The sequence below is a fragment of the Arvicanthis niloticus genome, chromosome 6 (assembly GCF_011762505.2).
Source record: "Arvicanthis niloticus isolate mArvNil1 chromosome 6, mArvNil1.pat.X, whole genome shotgun sequence".
In the NCBI taxonomy this organism is placed as follows: domain Eukaryota; kingdom Metazoa; phylum Chordata; class Mammalia; order Rodentia; family Muridae; genus Arvicanthis; species Arvicanthis niloticus.
Genome location: NC_047663.1, coordinates 95,808,810 through 95,833,525, shown reverse-complemented (window position 1 = coordinate 95,833,525; position 24,716 = coordinate 95,808,810). Strand labels below are relative to the sequence as shown.

General features: G+C 43.5%; 1 protein-coding gene across 19 annotated transcripts in view; it reads right to left on the bottom strand.

The window, feature by feature from the left end:
- Rbfox1 (RNA binding fox-1 homolog 1) overlaps positions 1–24,716 on the bottom strand; it is a 2,075,913-nt gene that overhangs the window by 1,220,492 nt on the left and 830,705 nt on the right. For all 19 annotated transcript variants that reach the window (XM_076937363.1, XM_076937366.1, XM_076937354.1 and 16 more), the window contains one exon: positions 7,527–7,589. In XM_076937363.1, the coding sequence (XP_076793478.1) occupies positions 7,527–7,589 (63 nt within the window). The remainder of the gene's footprint in view (positions 1–7,526; positions 7,590–24,716) is intronic.

Below are 24,716 nucleotides of genomic sequence, written 5' to 3'. Positions count from 1 at the left end.
ACCCACACCAGCCGAAGCGAGCAATTCCGTGCTCTGGCCATCTGCTCAGGGGTTGTGAAAGCAGCCATGTGTCCTCCTGCGTGGACGCCGGGGAGGACACCGATCGCTAGTCAATCTGCTTGCTATTGCCTCCTATGATAGGTGGGTAATGATTCAGGCAGGTCACGGCCAGGGACGTTTCTGTTATTAATGCATTAGCAGCTGTAAGTGGGCATTGATTCTGCAGGGCCTGCAGGTTTATGGAGTGGTGGGGAGAGTCTGCCCCTGTGAAGTGCAAATGGTCATTGCTGAGGGAAGAGGTAACCCAGAGAGGGCCATATCCTTCAAGAAGTATGAGAGAGGCCCGGGGGGGAAGGTCAGCCAGCCCCAAAAGGAGAAAACCAGGATCTAATGAGGAGATCTGCATGTGTTAAGGAACACATACATGGCCTTGGCCTTCCTCCCCATCTGAAATCAGGCTGCACACAGCCTCAAGTTAATTGACATCATACCACTGTGCAAATACACAAGAAATACAACTTAAAGAGAGAAAGTCCATCGGATTTTACAGTTCCTGGGGTCTTGGCCCATAGTGACTTGGTCCCATTGTGATAAGCCTGTGTCAAGGCAAAATGTCATGGGAACAGAAGAAGACACTCTCACTTTACAGCAGTCCAAACATGAAGAGAGCAAGGAACAGGAACAAGATGTAGACCCCTAGACAACATTCTCTTCAACCTCCTAAGGTTCCTTCCATATTGTCCTAGAAGACTATCCTGTTTGTTATGAACCTAGCAAAGGCTCAGTCCACTAGAGATGCCAAAGTGTTCATGACCCAAAACGCTTCTCAAAAGCCTCACTGGTGAACTTTGCTCCACTGAGGACAAAGCCTTAAATAGGAGATTGTAAAACTCATGGGCTGTCATTATATGACTGGGAAGCCCCTGGCACATAAGAAAGCCTGGAATATTTAATTTGCTTTAAATTTTCACTTCAATTCTACCATAGGTGAAAACCCTTCTCTGTCATGTCCACTCCTTGTGACATGCTCAGCACTCAGCAAGAACCTGACACTAAACTGTCCTTGGCTAGTTTAGAAGGAAGAAAGAAAGAGCTGGTTGGAAGCATTGCCATAATATTACTGTCAACACACAGCTCAGGGTCTTAGCAAGCTGGCATGTATCACAATATAGTTTAGTCAGTTTTTCAAGATGATTTATTTTCCTTTACATGGAAAGACTGGGATCTAACGAGAGGTAGCCACCCTGGTAAGGAAGAGCACTCAATGGTAAAAACATTTTTTGTGTGTGCAAATGTGAGGATCCAAATTCACCTTCTCAGAACTTACACGAAATTCAGGTGTGGCAGTGTACATGGGCAACCCCAGGGCTGGTGGGGGCAGGATCTGAATCTCTGGAGCTTGCTGCCCATCCAGTTTAGTCAAATCAGCAAGTTTCAGGTTCAACAGGAGACCCTGTCTCAACAAAATGAGTTGGAGAGTGGTTCAGGAAGACACATTTGGCTTTTCCATAAATGCATACACACACGCACACATATGAACATGTGCACATACATGACATATACATACAACCGGGCAGCCAATTGAATCAAGTCATGTACAACCATGTATGCACACCTATAGACACATGTGCACATAATCACATAACAGAACAGGGAACTGCTTCTCAGTGATCCAGGCACCCCATCCAGCAATAACAGCAACTTTTGTTATCTTTGACTAAAGAGCAAGTCCAAGTCTAGCTTAGGCTAATGACACCCATCTCAACTCCCTGTCCTCAACACACACACACACACACACACACACACACACACACACACATACACACACACACACAAACACACACACACACACACACACACAGAGGAATAGAAATCTTTTAGTTATAGCAAATGGGAAGCAATACTTGATTCCCAATGTTTGTCTTAAAGAATACACTTGCACCTTAAAGACTGCTCCCTGATGTTGAGGTATTAGCACTTACAAAGGTAAGACATATAAGTACTTGTCCAAATTGTCTACAAGAAAGAAACTAATCAAATGTTTGGAAACAAAGCAAGCCATCAGAAACACAGAGAAGTTTCTCTTTTAGATTTGGAGAGTCTCAAAATTTCAAGAGATCTGTAACCACTGCTTTTCCATTCATTCATGTGTTTGTTTTAATAGTCCTTTTAAATAGCTTGTTGCCAGGGTTATTAACCAGCTTAATACTTAGTTCTGGTTTGGTCTTTTGCAATGCCTACAGGTTTATTGGTGTTTTAAATAAACAACTCACAGTACCTTGTTGAGTGGAAGCACAAGTGACCTTATCTCTAGATTAAGTGAAGGGATTTAGCAAAAATATTGAGCTGACATTTTCCCTGGGTCCTTCAATTGGGAACTGATAAATGGTGAAGATAAACAGAAAGGTTGCCCTTATCCTCCATGGCCGGGGATGCAGTACTGGCTTCCATTCTTGTGATTCTCCAATGTAAGAACAAAACACATAAATGTTAGTTTATTGAACAGCAGAGAGCAGGCTGAATGTCTATATTGGATGGGTTATAGAGCTATCCAGTACATCTTCATGCCCTGGCAAACTGCAGTAGCCAAGCAGGACCAGGACGGACAGCTGATGGTCACTCATCCATCTTTGTCTAACTGGGATAATGCCATTTCCCTTCAACCTCTCTTGTGGGTTACTTTCTGTCTCTTGTTTATTTTCTAAAGTCTAAGTTAGAAGGGTCTTAGTTAAAGATCACTGAGATCTGATCCTTTCCTTGTATTATTAAGCTGAAGACCTATTAGTCTGGTGTGATGTTAAGGGCCAGGCAGCTTGCTAATTTACTACCCTGGCTTGTTTAGTATTTTAAAGGTGGGCATAGCGTGGGGGAAATAGGATTGTTTGCATCCTGAGTAACAATAAAGATACTAAACATCACTGGGAAGATGGCTCTGTTGATAAGTACATACCGTGCAAGCATGAGGACCAGCGTTGGAAATCCCTGGTGCCTACATAAAAGTCCAGGCATGATAACAAACACTAGCGCTCAGTAAATGTGCTCAAAATCGTGCAGATCCCGGCAGCTTTCTGACCTACCACGTCCATTCCTCTCTTTCTCTTTCTCTTCTCTTCCTGTCTCCTTCCCTTTGCACTTTTCTCTTCCTCCAATCCACTTGATGGCTTTTTGCCTCTTCCATTGTCCAGCCAACCTACTCAGTTTTTAACTTCCTAAGTGGAACTTACTGCTCTTTTCCAACCTATCTACCCTCACGCTGCTCTATTTTTTCCTAGCTCATCAAGGTTCTTATTCTAAAGTATTATCCACAGCAGCTAAGGAACTGAAGAATACACCATCGGAAGTATGAAACCAAAACAATAAAGAAGTGTATCTGAACTGGTTAGTGCTAGAAACTTGGGATCAACTCACTTGTTTGGAATATAGGGCATTTAATGTTTCACAGAGATGGTAAAGTATGCAAAATAACTGTGTTTATGAACATCTAAGTAGGTAATAACCATCATTTAGTGTGTTGTCAGTTCAGTCTGTTTGTTAGAATCCATCAAAAGGTAGCTATAGGCTCAGAAAGTACCCAGGAAGCATTCTCAGACAGTAACTTAACCTGCTTAAGCAATATGGCAACAAAACTTGCAAAGGAAGCTCCTAAGATGCTCTGAGCAAAGGCTCCCTCATCTCCTTGATGCTGGATAGAGAATGAGACAATGCTCACTACTGAAGCATAAGACCAAAGAACCTGGGAAGAAAGGAGTGTCTTGGGTGAATGAATAAAATTTGATTCGGATTTAACTATTATTTGGAGTCAGAAGTGACAGACTGAATGTATTTTCTACCTTCCTGTTGCTGTGACAGGATACCCCAGAAAAACAATGCAGAGTGGGGAAATAGCTTTGCTCACTCTTTCAGATGCTTCAGTTCATTGTGGTGAAGAGGGCACGGTGTAGCAAAACAGCTATTTCATGGTAGAAGAGGAAAAGATGATGATGATGATGATGATGATGATGATGGAGAAAGAGGAGGAAAAAGAGAAGGAAGAAGAAGAGGAAGAGGAGGAAGAGGAAGAGGAAGAGGAGGAAGAGGAAGAGGAGGAGGAGGAAGAGGAAGAGGAGGAGGAGGAGGAGAAGAGGAAGAATGCTAAGAAGGAGAGGAGGGGAGAGGAGAGGAGAGGAGAGGAGAGGAGAGGAGAGGAGAGGAGAGGAGAGGAGAGGAGAGGAGAGGAGAGGAGAGGAGAGGAGAGGAGAGGAGACTAACGGACTTTTTGTTTTTTTCTTTTATTCTCTCTGGATCCCTAGCCTAAGGAGGATGCAACCTACATCCAGCTGGGTCTTCTCCCTTAGTTAATCTAATGAAAGATCCTCAAGGACATACCCAGAGGCATGCTTTACAAGCCTCCTATATTCCTCTCCATCCAATCAAGGTGACAATCAAGAGAAGGAAATGTTAAAATATCATTTCCCCATTAATTAATTCATGGATTAATGACTGTGACACAGCACTCGTGAAAGTGTTATCTGACAGGTGGGAGAGGTCAAGGAAGCCTTCTGTTAAACATTAAATTTACAAGTTGTAGGAAATTGCTTTGAGCTCCAAGTTCAACCAATGATCCTGCTAACATGCGTTTCATGTGACATTGTGTTTAGCAACACATCATCCAGGGATGTGAAAAGTCAGGAAATCAGCATTGGCTCATAGGAACTGGCTCTGGAAACTATGAACACTGGCCAATCATATTTAAAGGACTCAGATGCCAAAGGAGTCCTGAGAAATGTTAACTGGCAAAGGATGAACACATGCTTGAGAAAGGAACCAACAATGAAAACCAATGGCATCAAATCCAGGGTCCAGATAAAGGTGAATAAGCATGGCAGGTATGCAGATCCAAACCACAAAGACACCACTTCTGGTGAGATTCCAGAATTCACCAGGGAAGTTTCCTGTCCAAGTATGGATCCCATGTTAAGAAAGAAGAGCACACAGGGGGGCTGGGAATGAACTCCTCTGAATGCCAGTGTGCTGCTTCTCAGGTGTGAGGGTTAACACTAATTTCAAACTCAAGAAGATCTAGAATCACCATGGAGGTCTTGTGTGTGAGAGAGTTTCTAGTTTTAATTAATTGATGTAGAAAACCCCACTCTAAACATGGGAGACACCATTCCATCGGACAGGGATATAAATATGTCCTGAGTATAAACAGAAAGCAAGCATAGCGTTGGCATGTACTCTGTACTTCCTGACTCTGGATTCGAAATGAGGAGCTACTTTTCACTTTGGTCAGCATGCTGTCCTTGCCATGATGCAATGCACCTTCACTGGTAAACTGAGACAAGCCCTTCTTTCCCTAAGTGAATGACCTCCCAGAACTCTTCTCTCCTTCCTAATCAAGGGATGTCCAGGCTTTGGACGTGGATTGAAGTTTCAAATACTACAGACGCTCTAGTCTCAAGGAAAGCAACCTGGATGAGCAGCAGTTAGGTGCCAGACCTCAGAGTCCATCAGCAATGAGATATTTTTCTGTCTCTTTCTTTTTCAGTTTTTCAAAAATGATCATATTTGCTCACTAATAAGTAGTAAGGAACAGCAAATTAATACTGCATTTCCCTTGTCAGACTGTGGCTGCAGATAGAAAGTCTCATCTCCACAGACAGATTAATCTGAGTTCCCACACACTACCGGATTATCTCTGGGACCACAACCTCCACTAGATCCACAGCTTCCAGCCTGAGCACATGGACTGAACAGGAATTCGTTTTCAAGAGGCAACAATTTTTATCATGTCCTGTAAGCAGAGGCAGGGCGGGTCATGTTCCTTGTAAAACTCCACCTTGAGTCCTTCCTTCATTTCCTTATCCTTTGCTGTCCCAGCACACTGAAGGGGATAGGAGAATGATGGTACTTGGAAAAGAAGATGAAGTAATAGCATGGTTAACTCTATACTCCACAGCATTGAATAAACTAAATACCAAATAGTGCCTACCCCTTTTGTACTTATAAAACCCGCACAGTTTTCAGAAAATATGAAAGGGAAACTTCAAAGGCATGACAAGATAGATGTGCCAACTAGGGAATAAAGATGGAGGTTCCTTTATGGTTAGAAACAAGAGCCTGGCTCTAATGCCCTGCGTGATACAAGTTTTAACTCATCAGGGTGACACAGAGACATTCTGATGGGGTAAACACTGTCACCTGTTTTCTCTTTCTTCTTTTCCTTTTCTTCTTCTTCTTCTTCTTCTTCTTCTTCTTCTTCTTCTTCTTCTTCTTCTTCTTCTTCTTCTTCTTCTCCTTCTCCTTCTCCTTCTCCTCCTCCTCCTCCTCCTCTTCTTCCTCCTCCTCTTCCTCCTCCTCTTCCTTCCCCTTTTTCTCCTCTTCCCCATCCTACCTCATTCTCCTCTCCCTCCTCCTCCTCCTCTTCCTCCCCTTCCTCCTCCTTCTTCTCCTCCTCCCCATCCTACTTCATTCTCCTCTTCCTCCTCTTCTTCATCTTCTTCCTCCTCTTCCTCCTCTCCACATGTATATACAAATTCCGCAGCAAGAAGAGCAGCCAAGCAGTACCACCCAGGAAATCGGTATCTCTGTAATCAGCTAGCTCCCCACTGCTATAGTTCCCTGACCCTATAACTTCACCTGCTCCCTTGGACATGGGATGATGTTTCCGGGACCAGGTGAGACACTACTACCCTCAGAAACAGGCTGTGCCACATAATTCCAAAGCCTGTGAATAAAGTCAGATCTAGAAAAATGAATATTTCCTCAACGATCCTTCTGAATCCTTAATGGTTTTAATGGTTTTCTTAAATGATAACAATATTATTCTTAAAACTTGTTTTTCCCCCAGATAACTATTGAAGAGGAGAATCCAAGTCAGATTTCATGAGGTCCTAGCTGCAAACACTGGCAGATAAAAAAAATGGGGGAAATTGGAAAGAAGAACTGGTGGCTTCACCAAAACTAAATTCTTATGTGTAAAGGGAAAGGCAGACAGCAGGTAAAAACAAATAAAATTTGTAAACAAAATTCCCCAACAAAATTCCCCTGTATCTTAAAGTACAGATTTTTCTTCTGCAGTGGTTTTGTATATCAGACTCACACCTTTTGGCTCTAAAGGAACAAACATGTTGTTTCTGAGTGTCTCTGGAGTTCCATGGTCACCAGCAGTTCTGTGTGCTGGTTTTCTTTCTACCCTGCAGGGACATTTGACCAGCAAAAAGTGGCGGTGGGCAGACCATAGGAAATGGACAAAAGCAAAGCACATTTTATATGAACCTTCAGTTTATTCCACTGGGACTAACCCACTGAAATGTCCATCTTGCCCAAAGTTCACTAGAGGGGTGGGAGGCAGAGCTGGGAGGAGGTTCTGCAGAGCAATCTCTATTCTTAACTCTCAACCCAACACAGAAATGCCAAGCAGAGAGAGCAGGCACACAGCAAGTTTCTGTGGGAACTGCTGGGCATGCAGAAGAGAGTCCGCTAGAAATGAGATCAAAGAAACAGATGCATTTACAAGATGAGTGCCACAAAGGGGTCACACTTACTGAATGCTGAGCCTGATCAAGGAAGCCGTAAGTCCCACTTTCATGAGGTCTTTGAGCTGTTTCCTAGAGAAGAAAACAGGAGAGGCCATGAGGAGGAGCATCCAGACACTTGTGCTATGTATGCCCACCATTTCTGTTAGTTATCCTACGCATGCCATTTGAAATATACTACTAGCACTAGTATAAAACTGTATAAAAACTAGTGTCTAAAACAGATCCTGATTACATTATAAATTTGCTATGGTGAAGACAATAAGAAAACAAAACTAAGTTCTTTACAGTGTCTATTAATTATTTTCATCCTCCAGCACATAAGGTGTGACTCTTTTGTCTATTTCAGAAGAGACCACTGGTCTCAGAGCTTGAAGGAGTACATTGCATAAAGACTTGAACTTGTTTACCAAATCTGGAGGCATTCTCTGCTCTGCTGATCTCCTACGGTGTGGTTTCTGGGTCCCAGGAGGTCCCAGGAAATATGAGGAGTTGAGATTTCAGGTCTAATATCATGAATTTCAGGAATGGAGCCAGATTCAATGAACTAAGTTCTCAATTTCCTTTCAACTCTAAACCTGTAGTATTCTGTGGGGACCAACAGTATGATGATCAGAAGTTTAGGAGCAATGGCCTTCTGTGTGAAATGAATACAGCTGTCACTCACATCTCTGAGAATTTTGGCTTAAAGTACAGCTTAGCGGTAGATCACGTGCTGCATGTGCATCAGACTCTGGGTATTAGGCCCAGCACCACAAGTGGAAAGGTGAACTAAATCAAAATTCACAAGACCCATTGTTGAAAGGGAATCATTCCAAATAAAGACAACCAGGATTCCCTAACAGGATTAGACTCCTTCCAGGGTACCTTACATCAGGTGGATCATAACCTGTTTCTTCCCTGGGGAAGAAACAATAACAACAGAAGCAGAACTTGCCTTCAGGGTTATGGGATCCCGGTTCAGGAATTGCCCAGTTACTAGGAAACTGTGACATAATGTGCACCAAGATTTTGCAGTTCACAAGTTTCAGACTTTATTTATGATATTATCTGCAGACATATTGAGAATGTATACTCTTTCTTATATGTGTTTCTACACTTGTGATGGACACAGGTATAGAAAATGTTCCAACTTGGTGACTCCCTGAGTGTTGATAAATTAGTGCGATCTGGAACACCAAATGGATTCAAACTATTGAAAAGAAAGAAGTGTAGAGATACCTGAGCACATACAGAACTCTGAAGTGATACGGGATGAGTAGCTTCCTCTGGCAGTACACTCACCCCTCGGTAACCTTTAGCTTTATGATTTTTATTTGGGTAATGGCTTTTAACCAGTGCAAAATCTTATGAACCAATGTCTGTTTACCATCTATCTGCCCATTCACCAATTTATCCATTCACCTACATATACTTACATACACCCACTTGTTTACCCATGTATCCAGGCATCTATGAGCTCTTCCTCCACCTGTCTATCTTCAATCTTTCTATTCATATACCTCTCCACCCAAACAAACAATAATCTATTCAAGCTTCCATTCACACATGCATCCATCTGTCCAGCCTCCTCCCATTTACTCTCCCTTGCATCTATGTATACCTATTCATCTACCCACACATATCTATCTGTCCATACACATTCACCCATCAATGCATCCATCCATTCAGCCATACCCACACCAACCCATCCACCCACATACCCACGCATCTCCTATATTCCATCACCCATCCATCCATTTACTCACCAAGCCATTCATTCACATGTATATGTGTATCTGTATCTATAACATATATACATATATTCATATATATATATATATATATATGAATGTATGTAAATCTATGTATGAGATGTATGTGAATGATGCATGTGAGGAAGTATGGGTGGGTAGACAGAAAGTTGCAGAAATATATATATCATTCTACCTACTCATCCCCCAGCCATTGATCTACCATATATTCATCCACACACTCATCCATGCATCCACCCTTATATGTATACATTTTTCTACTCATGCACACATCACCATGCATCCATGCATTCATTTTTTTCTTCCCCCTGTCCACCCATCCATCATCCTTACCCTCACACTCATTCATTCACACACATCCTACTGTTCAGTCACCCACTCAACATTTTAGAGCACTTGTTCTTGCAGAGGACCCTGGCTATGTCCTAGAACACATTGTGATGGCTTGTGTGTGCTTCGCCCAGGAAGTGGCACTATTTGGAGGTGTCGCCTTGTTTGAATAGGGGTGGCTTTATTGGAATAGGTGTGTCATTGAGGGCTTGGGCTTTAAGACCTTTGTCCTAGCTTCCTAGAAGCCAGTCTCCTCCTAGAAGCCTTTAGAAGAAGATATAGAACTCTGAGCTCCTCCTGCACCATGCCTGCCTGGATGCTCCCATGTTCCCACCTTGATGATAATGGACTGAACTTCTGAACCTGTAAGCCAGCCCCAATTAAATGTTGTCCTTATAAGAGTTGCCTTGGTTCTGTTCACAGCAGTAAAACCCTAACTAAGACACACATATAGTGTCTTATGTCATCAATAACTTGTTGAGTTCAGTAGTGTGCAGTGCCCCAACTCTACCAACAGCTATGGACACCAGGCAAGCACACTGTATACACACTTACACATACACACTTACACACACACACACACTCACCAGAGACTCATACACATAAAATAAAATTACTGAATCTAAAACAATTAACAAGACAGTAACAACTTGTCAGGAAGCTGAGATCTGGAAGACAAAGGTAAATAGACACGATCCTGAGACAAGACATGAGACAGTTCAGGAATGAACAGCAGACTCACAAGATTTGGATGCAGCAGGACACAATCTGAGCTTTGGGAAGAATAGAACTTGCTTGAACATTTTGTATCTCCCAGTCAAGTATGCAAACATGAATGACCCCTACTTATTAAAACAATTCTGTCTACTATAGACAGCCTCAAACTTCTCCAAAGAGACCCAAGGCCTCACTCCTCTTCAGGCCCTTTGAGCATGCCCCTATCTCACTGCCTCCATCTGGTCCAGCATAAGCTCATGCTTCATTATCACCCAAGGGTGCTCTTGGCCCTTTATGCTGTACTAAATCGTTGAGAGGTTGCTGCGGTCATTTATACTTTTCTTTATGGGGACATGATGGCATAGTCTTTCTAACCCTTTGTGGACATGCACTACTCAGAGCTGGAGACCTGAGGCAGGGTTTAATTGCACACCAAAGCCTTGTCATCTGGCCCAATGCCCAGGCTCTTACCAGCTGTTCACCATATTGTATAGTCTAAGAAGCAATTCCTCACTGACCCAAAGCGTTACAGCACCAAGGAAGGAAAGTGACCTCCATTCCAGGAGAAGGTTTTCTCTGAGCATCACAGCCCCTTCTTGTGTTCTAGTGTGTGGTACCCAAGTAATAGCAATTAATTTTATGTCTACACATGACTGATGCCCACACCTCACCATCTGTTTTTAACCCAACTTGAAGTTGAAATTAATCTTACATTCCCTCCTTTTCACTAATAAGAATGTGTCAAATCCTCCAGGTAGGTTATTTTATAAAAAACAAGAGCTGAGAATATTGCTACAAGGTGAGACTAGAAATGTTCATTAGCAAAGGCACAGGCAGCACAAAGAAACACGATGCTCTCTGGAGTTCTAGTGAAAAGATGCATGGTGTGTGTGTGTGTGTGTGTGTGTGTGTACATGCATGTGTGTGTTTGTGTGTGTGTGTATGTGTGTTTGTGTGTGTATATGTGTGTGTTTGTATGTGTATTTGTATGTGTGTGTTTGTGTATGTGTGTGTGTATGAAAGCACACACATATGTATGCAGATACAGGCATGTGTGTGCCTGTGGAAGCCAGAGGTCACTCTCACGTATTATTCCTCAGCTGCCCTCCACTTAGGTTTGTTTTTTTTTGTTGTTGCTGTTTTTTGTTTTGTTTGTTTTGTTTTGTTTTTTGTTTTTTTGAGGCAGGTTATTGTCATAGTATTGTCATAGCCCTGGATCTCATCAATTTGGCTAGGCTGGCTGGCCAGAGAGCCCTGAAGATTCAGTCACCTTGTCTCCACCTTGCCTGTGCTGAGATTACAAGCATGTACCACCATGCCTGGCTCTTAATGTGGGCTCACGGAGACTGAGCTCAAGTCCCCATGTCTGTACAACACACACTTTCCTCATTCAGCTATTCCCATAGCCCTGTTTTATTAACGGATGGTTTTTGCACACTCTCTAATTATTAATAGGCATTCAGGGAGGGCTGTAAGCCTCAGTGGGACTGGCTGCATCTCCATCCTACTGAGACTGCAACAAGGATGAAGAGCTAATATGAAGAAACTTGAAAATGCTCACCAGGCACAATGGGGGTGAATGCACGTCTGTGCATTAGCCCCTCCCCTCTACCTTCCATCCAAAGGGGAAAGCAAAGAAAAAGTATGATTACTTCCAAGACACTGGAGTTGGTGACCCCTGGGCTGCCAGTGGCTACTTTAATGTCCAAGCAGAACTGGTCACTTTGATGTTTTAGATTATGCCATCCACTGACTCTTGGATGCAGAGGCTCTGAAATGGCACTTTCTCTCTGTCTCCAGGCCTGCACTTCTAGTCCCTGGCAATCCACACAAAACCCAGAGACATTACTGGATCATTTGGATCCTTCATCCATCACTTCCTGCTTTCTTCTACATTACTTAACGACATGGGTTGACGACACCTTGTATAATGTAACCCTGGACCCCCAGCCTTATTTATCTATCTGTGAAGACTTGCTCCAGTTTTTGTGTATTCATTAATTCTGGAAAAGACTTCTCCTGCCACAGAGAGGTCACACATGCCTCGACTTTGACCTGGAGTGCTGGTCACACCTAATCAGCTCCCACATGTCACTACCTCCGTATGGAAACACCCCCACACGGTGGCCTCAAGAGCCCATTATCTTTCCTTCATAGTACATTGCAAGCTTTCATTTTGCATTTAATTTTAAAAGCATGCCTGTCCACCACCGTGCAAGTTGAATGGTAGCGAGGGTGGCATGGGCTCTATGCACAATCTCAGCTCTTTCTCTGATGTGAATGTCCTTGAGAGGAGGGGCATTTGTCAGCATTAACCCAAGGAAGGAAAGTGAGGAGCAGAAAGACACAGAGGGAGGAAAGAGGGGCTCAGTCACCTGAGACAGTCAGTAGTCCCTTTGCCTGAGTGTGTACATGTGTACAGGTGGATGTGTGTGGGATACACATGTTCAGGGCAAAGGTCAACCTCAAGTGCAGATCCTCAGAATACCGTCTGCCTTTTGTTTGTGGCTTGTTTGTTTGTTTGATGCATCGGGGTCTCTCACTGGTCTGAAACATGCCAATTCAACCGGGCTGGCTAACCAGTGCACACCAGGGATCTGCCTGTATCTATTTCTCCAGCATCGGGATTACAAGTGAGCAGTTACCGCTTCTTTTTCACATGGGTTCTCTGTCCTTGCAGGGCAGACAGTTTACAAACTGAGTCATCTCTTCAACTTTGAGAAGGTTCATCTTCGTTATCAACTTGATTGGATTAAGAAACTACAGGCCCATGCCCGTGACATGTGTGATAATGACATCACAGAGGCTCTGGCCTAATGAATGGGGTAATCCTTCATAGATATGTAATCTGGTGGCATAATCAGTAGGGGTTAAAAAGGTAGGAGGTGGGATCCAGTTGTGAACAAGATGACTGGAGGCTGTCCTGGTGGCCACATCTTGCTCTGGCCTCATTCTGTATGCCTTTTCTGTACTTCTTATCTTTAAGGGCAAAGTTCTGCTACCACACAGGACTACCACAATACTGCACCTCACAGTGGGCCCACAGTATAAAGAAGCAATCCCCCAGTTCTGTTGTTTTGATCAGGGTTTGGTCACAGTGACTTTATTCATTACTTTGGGTCACTATAACCAAAATACTTGAAAGAAACACCTCAGAGGAGAAAGGATTTACTTTGACTTAATGTTTTCAAGGGTCTCATTCTAGCTTGGTGAAGAAGGCACGGCAGAGAAGCTCAGTCTGTACGCATGAAGTGTCAGACTGTCTAGCTTAGGCTCAAGATTGTAACTGATGCTAACATCTGACCTCTATTATTCAGGGATGTGCTAAGCAGGACAAGAATCTGCCCAAATCAAGGTTCTTTTTTCCCTAGGAATTTGGACAGTATTTGTAAATATTCAACTTCAGCAATGAATAACTCAAAAAACATAGGGTTGCTTCTCCCTGTCATTTGTGTGAAAATAAAAATAAGAATCAGATTTTGAACCCAAAGCCATGAGCAGAAGGAAGAAGAGGGGAGTGAGGACCATGGAATCAGAACTGCCCCCACTGTCCTGTCACAGGAACTTTCAATAACACCATTAGATTAGAGGTCGTTCAGAGCCAACTCCCACCTTTCCTGCTGACACTTCTCCCACTACTATAGAAACACAACGGCATCACATGCATGACCAAATATCTGAGGATAACCAGAAACTGCACAAGGTTCTCGGTCTACTCAGTATTCAGGTAAGCTAGCATGTCTTGAGCCCAGCAATGGCGTGCTAGATGGTCCCTCTCTGTGTTTCACAATAGCTTCTGTTTACACTTATATGTGTGCAATAGAACCCTGTGGAACACACCAGAAGTAGAATCAGCAGGTGCACCACCCAGCAGTTTGTGATAAGCATCTGGTGATGGCAAAGCATGAATTCTGACAAGATCAGCACTGGTCAGATATAGGAAGGGAAGAAGGGTAGTTCAGCTTCCTTAAAAATGGTAACAAGGTATCCATAGAATGATGCCCATTCTTGCTTAGAATGGTGCTGAGACAAGGAAAGCTGAGAAGTCCCAGACACATAATGGGAGGCTGCTTTCCAGTGACACCAACATACTGTGACTGTCTGACCTGCTGTAGCCAGCTGTGACGAAGAGCTTGTGTGACCTGGATTTTCTGCAGGGTCAAAGCACCCTAAACATTCCACTTAGAACCAAAGGATCATTTCCCTGTATGTCTATGGATTCTTTTCTAAAAGGAGCCATGGACGAAAGTAGCCCCTCCCACCACTGCAGTCAACAGTGCACAGACCCAGGACAGCATTAGAATGCCCTTGGACTTTAGTAGTAGACTCACTTCAATCAACTCTTATGGCTTTCCCACAACCCCACACATATGCCAGGACTCTGTACTGAGTATACCCCCAGGAGTTGTTCTCTGATGTTTATTTGCTGAAGCTAAGAACAAGACCCAAGAGCCAATTGTTCTAAACAAAACCAGAATGCCTATACTGTCTCATGTCACCCGTTGTGTCATGTCACAGTGACTTCAAGGTCTCTTGATCCTGTCCCGTCTTCCTCTGTCTAGTGGATATGCAGTTGAATTTCACATCTCCAGGGAGCTCTTGATTATCCCAAGCATAGCACATGAGAGCTTCGTTTTCCCTACTCAGAGACCATCAAGCATCACAAGGCTCTGTCCCTCACAAGCATCCATCTCTGTATCTTCTCATGGACCAGAAGCCTCTCAGAGCCCTGGAATGTGACTAGGGAGCTGACTCAGATGGTTAGGTGCTTAGTCTGGAATTAGATCTCAGAACTCATATAAAGCTGAATACAATGGCACTCACTTATAATCCCAGTTATGGGAAGAGAAAGACAGAGATCTCAGGGATTCATCTGTCAGTCAGCTTTGCCTACGTGATGAGTTCCAAGCCAGTGAGAGACCATCTTAAAAATAACCTAAAAAATACGTATGTATGACCACTAAGGAACAACACCCAATGTTGATCTCTGTTAGGCACACACACATATATGCACTCCACATATTCACTTTATATATGCACTCTACACACAAGAAAAGTAAGAGATCCTATGTCAAATAACAAGGTAAAGGGACATCTGAGTAGCGAACCCACAGTTGATCTCTGGCCTCCGTATATGTGCACACACTTATACATAAATAGACATGCCCATGATTGAACACAAACATGCCTCAATTGTGTTATCAGACTCATAAGTGACATCATTGCAAGGTATTGCACACAGACTTGATTTCAAAATTTCCCCATGCACTGATCCTTGAGCAAGCTGATTCTGTGCGCATCAAGCAAGTATCTAAACACAGTAAAGAGCTACACCATCTCCTTCAAGTCTTCCCAGTAAACAATGTGTGTGTCTGTGTCTGTGTATGCTCATGCGTGTGTGTGTGTGTGTGTACGTTCATATATGAGCAGGTGTGTGTGTACTTGTATGCATTTGGAGGCCAGAGTGAACTTTAGCAGTCTTTCTCTGGTGTCATCTAGCTAGGCTGACTAGCCAATGAACCTCAGGGATCCTCTTGGTTCTGCCTCCCCTGCACTAGAATTACAAACAAGCACCACCACACCTGGACTTTCTGTGTAGGTTTGAGGATCCAGCTCAGGTTTCCACACTTGCATGGCAAGAACATTATAAGTCAAACCTCTCCGAAGCCAGCAGACAAACCTTTAATGTGAGGAGCCTGTCTTATAAGTCAACACAGCTTCTGGTGTTTACTGGGTGCTCATGAAAGGTTTCTGAAAATAGAAAACCCATGGGAGATCTTTCTTATTGATGTAATACAATGGTAACTGCTAGCCCAAGGCCAATTTGACTTACCATTCTGTTTAAATGTAATAAATGTCAATTAGTCTGTCTGCTGCATTTAATACAGCAGTGCTCACTCACTCATAGAAGCTTGGTACTAGCTCTAGCTGCTCAGTAAAAATCTTGCCCCCCAGTTTACTCACTAAGGAAGCAAACTTCCACCCAAAGCTCCAGGGACCCTCAGAGCCTGGCAATATTACACCCCATGCGCACCCTGTGCTGAGATTCATGTTGGTATGTTTAATTTCCTGTCTTGGCCTTGCAGGAGATTTCCAGTGTTTGGGCTGTAGGGTATGTCCTGATTAAAAAGAATCCTCCCAATTACAGCTTGGCACGAGACTCCTTGTCACATACTCTCTGCCACCAGCCTCAGCTTCCCTGTCAGCAATAAGAGTCTGCAGTGCCTAACTGTAAATGAAAACCCAGGGGTAAGCTTGGGTCCCTGGCTCCTGGGCCATGCCAGATCTTTTAATTTGCACTGTCTGTCAAAGGGACGTGGTTGTGTGCATACTCCAAAGACTTCCTCAGACTGGATTCGAGGCCAGAAAGAACTAAGGTATGAAAGTCTTCTCCGAGAGACTACATTTGAACCCACCAGAGATGACAGTGCCCACGGAAGGCAGCTGGGCCCTTTTTAGTCAGCTCCTAACTTGTGTGAGTCCCACTATGAAAAAGGAGCTGAACTCCAGGGAAATTTCAAGGCATCTTAATATTATTTTTCTATCAAGCACATAAGACAGAACACTGAATTCAAAGGAAGCTACCAAAACACTTTGAAAAGAAATATACACACGAGACCTGATTATTTCAGTCTCTATAAAATTAAAACTTTCTGGGGATGGGGAGAAGGAAGTGGTACATGTCTTAGATTAGGAAGCAGAGTGTAGGCTCTTTCTTTTAATCAGAGTGGTGTTATGGCTCGGTGCTGGAGATGCAGGGAAATGCTCAAAGTCTAAGCATGATGTGTCTGGGAGAAAGATGCTAAGCCTTTGGTGTGCCTCTGTGTTTCACATGTGGCACTCACTTGCTTATTTTGTGTGTACACATAGATTTTTATCTGTGTGTTTATACATATGTGTGAGAGTGCTCGTTGCAAGTGTGTGTGAGCATGCTGGGGTCAGGGTGGGCAGAGATTGACATCAGATGTCTTCCTCAGTTGCTTTCTGTCTTTTTTCTCTTTTTGATGGGGACCCTCACTAGATCTTAAGCCTGCTGATTTGGCTAGACTTTCTGACCAATGCGCCCCAGGGATGCTCCTTTCTCTGTTATGCACCACTGGAATTATAGACACACAGAACCTTCCTGGCTTTTGTGCTGTGCTGGGGCTTGATCTCAGGTCCTCATTTGTCCACAGTGAGCATTTTATTGGCTGAGCTAGCCCTCTAACTCCCCATATACCTGTCTGTCTAAGGGGTGAAGCCTGCAATTCCAACACTTCAGATTGCCTGCCTAAAGATCCTGCTTTTAGGCTCAAGAGGAATTTCATGACATCTACTTAAAAAACTGTTTGTCTAGCTGAGCCAGGCTCCTTTGGGCTTCTGTGACTAATGATATCTGTGGAACAAGTCATGTAATAAGGAGAATTCAGAGATGGCAGAAAGGCTGTTTCAGCCCCTAAAACTATGCCCATCAGGTGTCTTTATAGATTAAGGCAGATGACTAGGACTTGTGGGTTGCATCCACCCAACACATAGCCCACTGTTTTGTCAATTAAGTTTATTGGGACCTGGGCCTGTGCATTCCTTATGGCAGTTTTCCTGCTACAGCATCAAGCACTCTGTAGTTCACATGCTCAACAACACTCTCTACACAAGTCTTTGTAAATAGTGTTTGCCAAACTCAGGTATTGAGGTTCAAATAGATTCCTACATAAGTTCACAAGAATCTACCAAGTATGTCCAAACATTTGATACTGCTATACAAGACTGTTATCTACAAAGTCATGTTCAGGAGGCAGACAATTAAGCTTTTAAAAAGTAAACTCTGAAAATTCTCATATCTTAAGTATGTATTACAATTTTGTGTTAGGCTCCATTGGTGTTTAACCTCAGCATATGAGACCCAGGGTCCATGAGTTGGACATACCTAGAATAGTTACAATGCTGATAGTCTAAAAGTGGTGTAAAAATGTCCCACATGTGTAATCTTAGCAGTCAGAGGCTGATGCAGGAGCATTGCCATGAATTTAAGGTCAATCTTGACTACAGAGTGAGCTCCAGAACAACTTAGACTATAGGGATGGGGGGGGGGGGGGGAGAAGCTGGGGGAAGTGGTGGGAGATAATCAAATTTTAATCAAAATGCATTATATACACCACATGAAATTCTCAAAAATAGATAAATAAAATGATTTTAAAAGCCAAAAGATATGGAATATTATTTTATTTGAATATGCTTATTCAGGTTATTACTAATTTCATAATTTATTGCTAATTATGAAATAAAACTAATACATTGTAAAGTCATCATTGCTCAATAACATATTATGCAATAATCATTTTTATTTATATCTTTAAAGAATTGTAAATTATAATCTAATTAGTACTGGCTTATTGTAGCTCTCTTATTAAGATATAAGTAATATAAATTAATCATAACCCAGTAAATAGTGGGCAAGTATAAGTCAATAGCAACCAACCACTTGGCACTTTACAAATGTACCCAAGGTTAACCACCCTCAGTCAGTCCCCTTTAAAGGCCACATTGGTGAGCTCTCTGGTCAATAATATTCCTCAATAACCTGAGGATTATAGTTTCCCAGTTTCATGATGAAGAAGCCATGGCAACTTGGGCTCTGTCCATGGTATGAGGAGCCAGTGATAAGTCCTGTTACTACTAGATGGATAAAGGATGGGAGATCTGTGGCCAGAGCAGCTGGCTATACTATAGCCCCACTTCTGAGGCCCTATGCCTGAAAGCTAGACTCAAACCTAAGAGGTGCCACAAGCTTCCAAAATAGTGCCTGTGGGAGACACTTCATCTTCAAAACGTAACAAGGATGTTGAACTTGGGTCTTTCAGGATCTGAAGAACTTGCCCCAGGTCTTACAGCTTGGAACCAACACAGCGGAGATCAAACCGCAGCTGCGAGGGGCTCTCAAGTTCGTATCTTTAACTGATATTTAGTCTGCCTCCCTTTCAAAAACCAGCTCTGCTGTCCGGAGTGGCTCTGTGGTATGGCCCTAGGGCTTATTTCTTACATCACTGGCTTTACAAAGCAATGTCCAAGCTCAGGGGGGCAAAAGCATGGGAATTTGAGTTTACTCCATGCTGGGTTAAGAGAAGCCACTGAGTTCCACCCCAGGCATGGGGAGATCCTAGTCTGAGGTCCCGTGGGGGCAGAGCTCTTGGATTGGGGGTCTCTGGGATGAGGCAGCTGGCTGGAGACTGGCTGGTCTCAGCTCTTGGGCATCCAGGCGCTGTTGGGAGACCACAGAAGGACTGAGACAGGGGGCATACGGGCCAGCCCGCAGCCAAAAGGGTAGTGGGGGAAACACTCTGGCAGCACCCCATGGGGTAGATGAGACTCTTGGTCGAGTTGACTCACTTGGCTGGGTCATGGCTGGCTCGGCTAGCTTGCTTGAGTTGACAGGCCTCTGTGGCTGGAAGAGAAGTACTCTGTGGAGAGAAGTACTCTGGTGGGAGATTAGGTGGCCAGCTCATTGGTTGAAGGCCCCCTCTACAGTTTTCCACGGTGGGCCCCAAAGACAAGAGGAAGTCCATGGTTTTAAAAGGTTTGTTGTCATGGCAGAAGGTGGATGAAGCTGTACCGGTGTTCTCAGGGCAGGCCTGAGATTAAATACCTTTTGTGAGTAGGAGGATCTGGGAGGGAATGCTTAATTGGCTACACCCTCTGGCCTTTAGGTATCTCATTAATATGGAGATCTCTTGAGGCTCTGCTGCCTGTAGTCACACCCTCTACCTGTGCTATGTGACACAAACCTCTCTTTGGGAGGGGCTGTAGAGGGCTGTCCTGAGTGAAAAGAACCAGGGCCCAGGAGCAAGACCAAACTCCTACCATTCCTTTAGGGTGTCTGGAGTTCAAGGCCTGCACTCGACCAGGTACCCAGCTGCTTCTCACAGTCCACCATCCTACACAGTCTCACGGTGATTAGAATGTCACAATTCCTATCCCTAAAGGGGAAATCTTAGAAAGGACTTTGATTCCTTAGAGGGAGATGCCAGGGCAGGGCAAAACAGAGAAAGGGATTTTTAAATGCCTTCAGACAGTCTTAGGTTGAACAGTAAGAGACTAGATGACCACTTTGGGCTCATGTGGGTTTTACACATAATCATTAGAAGGTGAAAACACTCCTTCCCTGGACCAGGAGGGCTGACAGATCTCCAGTGAAAGATGTGAGACTCCCAAGAAAATGTTCATAAGATCAGGTGGCATGAGCTGACAGAATCCAGCAGTGTCTGCTGCAAATGCCACTTGCTCACAACCAATGCATCTCATTTGTAAAGAAATAGACAAAATTTGTGACCTAAAAGAGAAATGTCAACCTCTGAAAATATGAAGTGCAAAAAGCTACCCTCCTTCCAATGCATGGGTGATACTCAATTGACCAAGAGGCCCTTGTGACCCACTGACCTCCCAGACATAAGCCTGAAGGGAAAGGGAAAGGAGTGTGCTGGGGCTCCTGCCCGTCCCCCCACCTCTCACCTGAGCCTCTTCTTAGCAGAGTTTGTCCTCATCCATTCCTGATGCACAGCTAAGGACATGCCCCTGTCATGTCCATCCACATTGCTATGGCAAGAAGTCAAAGGGAACTCTTTCCCTCCAAGATGCACTGCATCAAATCCAGCTCTTAAAACAGGCAGAGTGCTCACCACACACTGGCCTCATGGGCAATGAATGAGTAAATAACTCCAGGACCACATTGCCTCCTGCATCCCACAATGACTCTCTACTGTCTATCCTCCTCTACCAACTCCTCCTTTAAGCCTACCTTCTCTTTGTGCCCTGTGTGTAGCTCTCAGGGGTCAGTGAAAACACAAACCATGGTTTTAAAGGTGTGAGCAGACGCCAGGAGGCAGAGTCTGGCCTTGGGAGTCATGCCCACTTGACTGATCTTCCCCAGTCAGACACTTCCCAGCTGTGTGGCTTCAGAGGACATAGGTCTCTCTGCCTCAATGGTCTCAAACACAAGGAATGAAGATGACCTTCATAACTTTCCTACAATGCTTAGAAGATATAATACACAAGGTTTTATCTAATGAAGTCCTGTCCAAGTCCTCCTTTCTACATTAACGTGGTCCTAGCAAACAATACAGAGCCAGCTGGGTGGCTCAGCAGGTAAATTGCCTGCTTCAAAGCATGACAAGATCAGAGTTTAATACCAAGGACTCATATGGTAAAAGGACAGAACCAACTCTTGTAAGTTTTTCTCTGACTTCCACACATGCACCATGGAATGAAAATTTTACACACACACACACACCTTAAAAAGCAAGTTAAATGACTGAAAATTCTGTGACCTAAAAGAGTTCAGTAAATATTTACTCAGGTCCAACATGAGCATATGAGTTTATAGGAAGCATTAACAAGAGCGAGGGGGGAAAAAAAACCCAAGGAGACAAGGGTCAACCATTGCTCATCTCTGTATTCTTGCTCTAGCTCTGTGCTGTAGGCATCACCTCATAGTTTGTAATGAAGTGTGATACTCACAGATGCTAAGGACTAAGGCAGATCCCACTTAAGCTAGGGTTTATCCTCTATCTGAAATGGCCACCAGGATGGACTAATTTAAGGATGGAGAATTTCAGAGCAAATAGATATCCCTTGGCTGTCCTGGGAAAGACCTGGGACAATCTAATAGAGGCTGTATGTGGGAGGAGTTAATGTGCACCAGGACACTACAATGAGGTCTTACCACAAGGAGAGCTGCTACATAGAGAATAACTAGCTCCTAACCAGCCTCTCATAATTCACATCATCTCGTTCATTCTCTGGATCTATTATTAGAGACACTGTGAGGGTGCATCTAACAGGTTAGAAAGAGGCTAATTATAAGTTGAGCTTATTATGGCTTGAAATGGCCCCCTCTAGGTTCCCTTTCCAATGTTTGCTCCCGGCATGTGGTGCACGTTGAGATGACCTTGAAACACAGGGGGTAGGTATTTGCTGAAGAAGGAAGACATGGGCTTTTGACGATCAGAGGGTATCTGCCTCTGCTTTATGTCTCCTCCTTTCCTTCCTAGTCTAACAACTTGTGACCAACCTCTGCATCACGTCCTGGTCATCAAGAATATATGACTGGAGTCAAATCAGTCTCTCACTCACTCACACCTGAGTTGATTCTACAGTTACGGTAACAATAGTGACATAAAGGCAAGCATTATCCTCCGCCCCATGCACAGCCAGTTCCGGCAGCCTGTGACACCCTGTATCAGGCCAGGAGTTGCACAGAAAGCAGTCTCCTGGAAACCTTCCCCATCACCCTCTTCTATCCACAACTTTGGGTTGGTTGGGGGCTGAGCTACCATACGCCCAGCAAGGTGAAATGGAGAATTGACAGAGTAATCAAAAATCTCACAAGAGGGCAAGTCGCAGGCAGATTTATAGAGCTTGGGTACAGAACACATCATGGGGAAGCAAGGCACCTGGGTTCATTAATCATCTTTTACTTTGAATCTATTTCTCAATGAAAAGCAGCTTTCTTTTTCTATTATCAAGATGAATGTGTCAACAATACACAGTTGCATAAACCAGACTATGGGGAGGAGGAAAAGAAACAGACAAGAGTTTTTTAAAGGCAAAAAGAAAAGCCTGGGTACATAGTGTGATATATTTGCTCAGATTACAGCTTTATTTACACCATAGAGAACACTTTATTTTTGAGCTTCATAACTCATTGCTCTAGGAAGGAAAAGAAACTACCAGCTGCTTGGTTCAACTAGAAGGAGAAAACGTGCATGAAGCAAACCCATCCTCTGCCTTGTTGATCTTAATAGTTTTGTTAAAAAAAATATTTAACGTGTGTTATACTCCAGAGTTCCTTATTACCTCAATAAATTCAGACTTGGGAAAATGGCTCACAATTAAAATGTCCCTAAAATGATGGGTTCTAAGCTACAATATGTGGACATCATTTTTTCTCTCCAGAGAGAAAATCAGTTTACCAGAATTCATTCCGTGCTAGTATCGCCCAACTGTACTTGAAAATTCAAGTGGGTCTCATCATCCCAAAAATGTAATCTCAAGGAAATTGTAACTATCAAGCAGGCTTGGTGCCGTTATCTTTATGGACACAGTGTAAAGCACCACATCCTGATGGCATCGGTATGCTTGGGTCTGTTCTCTTGAATGGGAGACACCCTGCCTCCACGTAAACATTTCTGAATGCTATCCCTGATAGTCATTTCTTTCCTGAGTCCCAGAGGATATTTTTCAAAGACATATTGCTACATTTCTTTTTCTTTTTACCTCTGAAACATTTTTTCCTAACTCTGTTGCTCAGGAAACTAGAAGGTTTCAAATTTTTTCCAAGTTAATCATTCAAAGAGACATGAGCCTTTATCCTTTTCCTGATATAAGCACTTGCTTCAATTTGAATCTCTCTGAGCCTCCACTTCCTTTTTTTATAAGAGAGAAGTTGTAGGGATGCTGGAGAGGGCTGAGTACTCACTGCTCTTCCAGACAACTGGAGTTTGGTTCCCTATACCCAAGCCAGTTCCAGGAGAGCTAACGCCCTCTTTTGGCCTCTATATGCAACTATACTCACATGCGCATACACTGTGACAGACATAATTAAAAGAAAAGGAAAGGAAAAATAACCTGGAACTTCTTACATTAAAAACTGTCTTTCTTATGTCAGTGGCTCACATCTGTGATTCATAACACTTGGGAAGCTGAAACATTGCCAGCCAGGGCTACAAATGAATTCTGGCCACCCTGAGCAACAGTGTGAGATTCTGTCTCAAAAAAAAAAAAAAAAGTTTTTCCTTTGGCATTTATAAATTATCTGGAAAATATGGATGTTTCTTGCTCAGCAAGAATTAGAGCAAAGAGACCCTAAATGCATCCATTTCAGCCAAAAGTCAAAACTCAGAAAGAAAAGAGCCGTGCACACTCAGAGGGAATTCACCTGCCCTCCCACCCTCAAAAGGAAAAATAAGTCATCAAAAGAAGAAAAATCCCGCTCGATCAGAAGAGAATATTTTAATGGGTTTACGAGCACTGAAATGAAATTTCTGAGATGAAATAAAATCCATGATATACAATCCTTCCTGGCCAGCAGAAAAGAACCAAGCCGTTTGCTGCAAGATTCCAGAAAAGCAAAAGAAGAAACGAAGGGCACACGGCTCAGTGTGGCTCAAATTCTCTGGGATCCAGAGAAAAGAAAAGCATAAAATCGGGAACGAAGTCATGAAAACTTCAGTGAATGGTCAGAGTTGCTCAAGAGGATTTTAGAAGTTGAGTTTGAGCACTGGGGAGATGACTGGATGAGGGGAAGGACCTGCATCTGTATTCCCAGCACCTATGACAGCAGCACAGGTTGGGATACAGAGGCAAGAGCTGCATTCACATGCAGGGCCCAGCTCTCTCTCTAGACAGCCTAACAAAATGGAGAGCT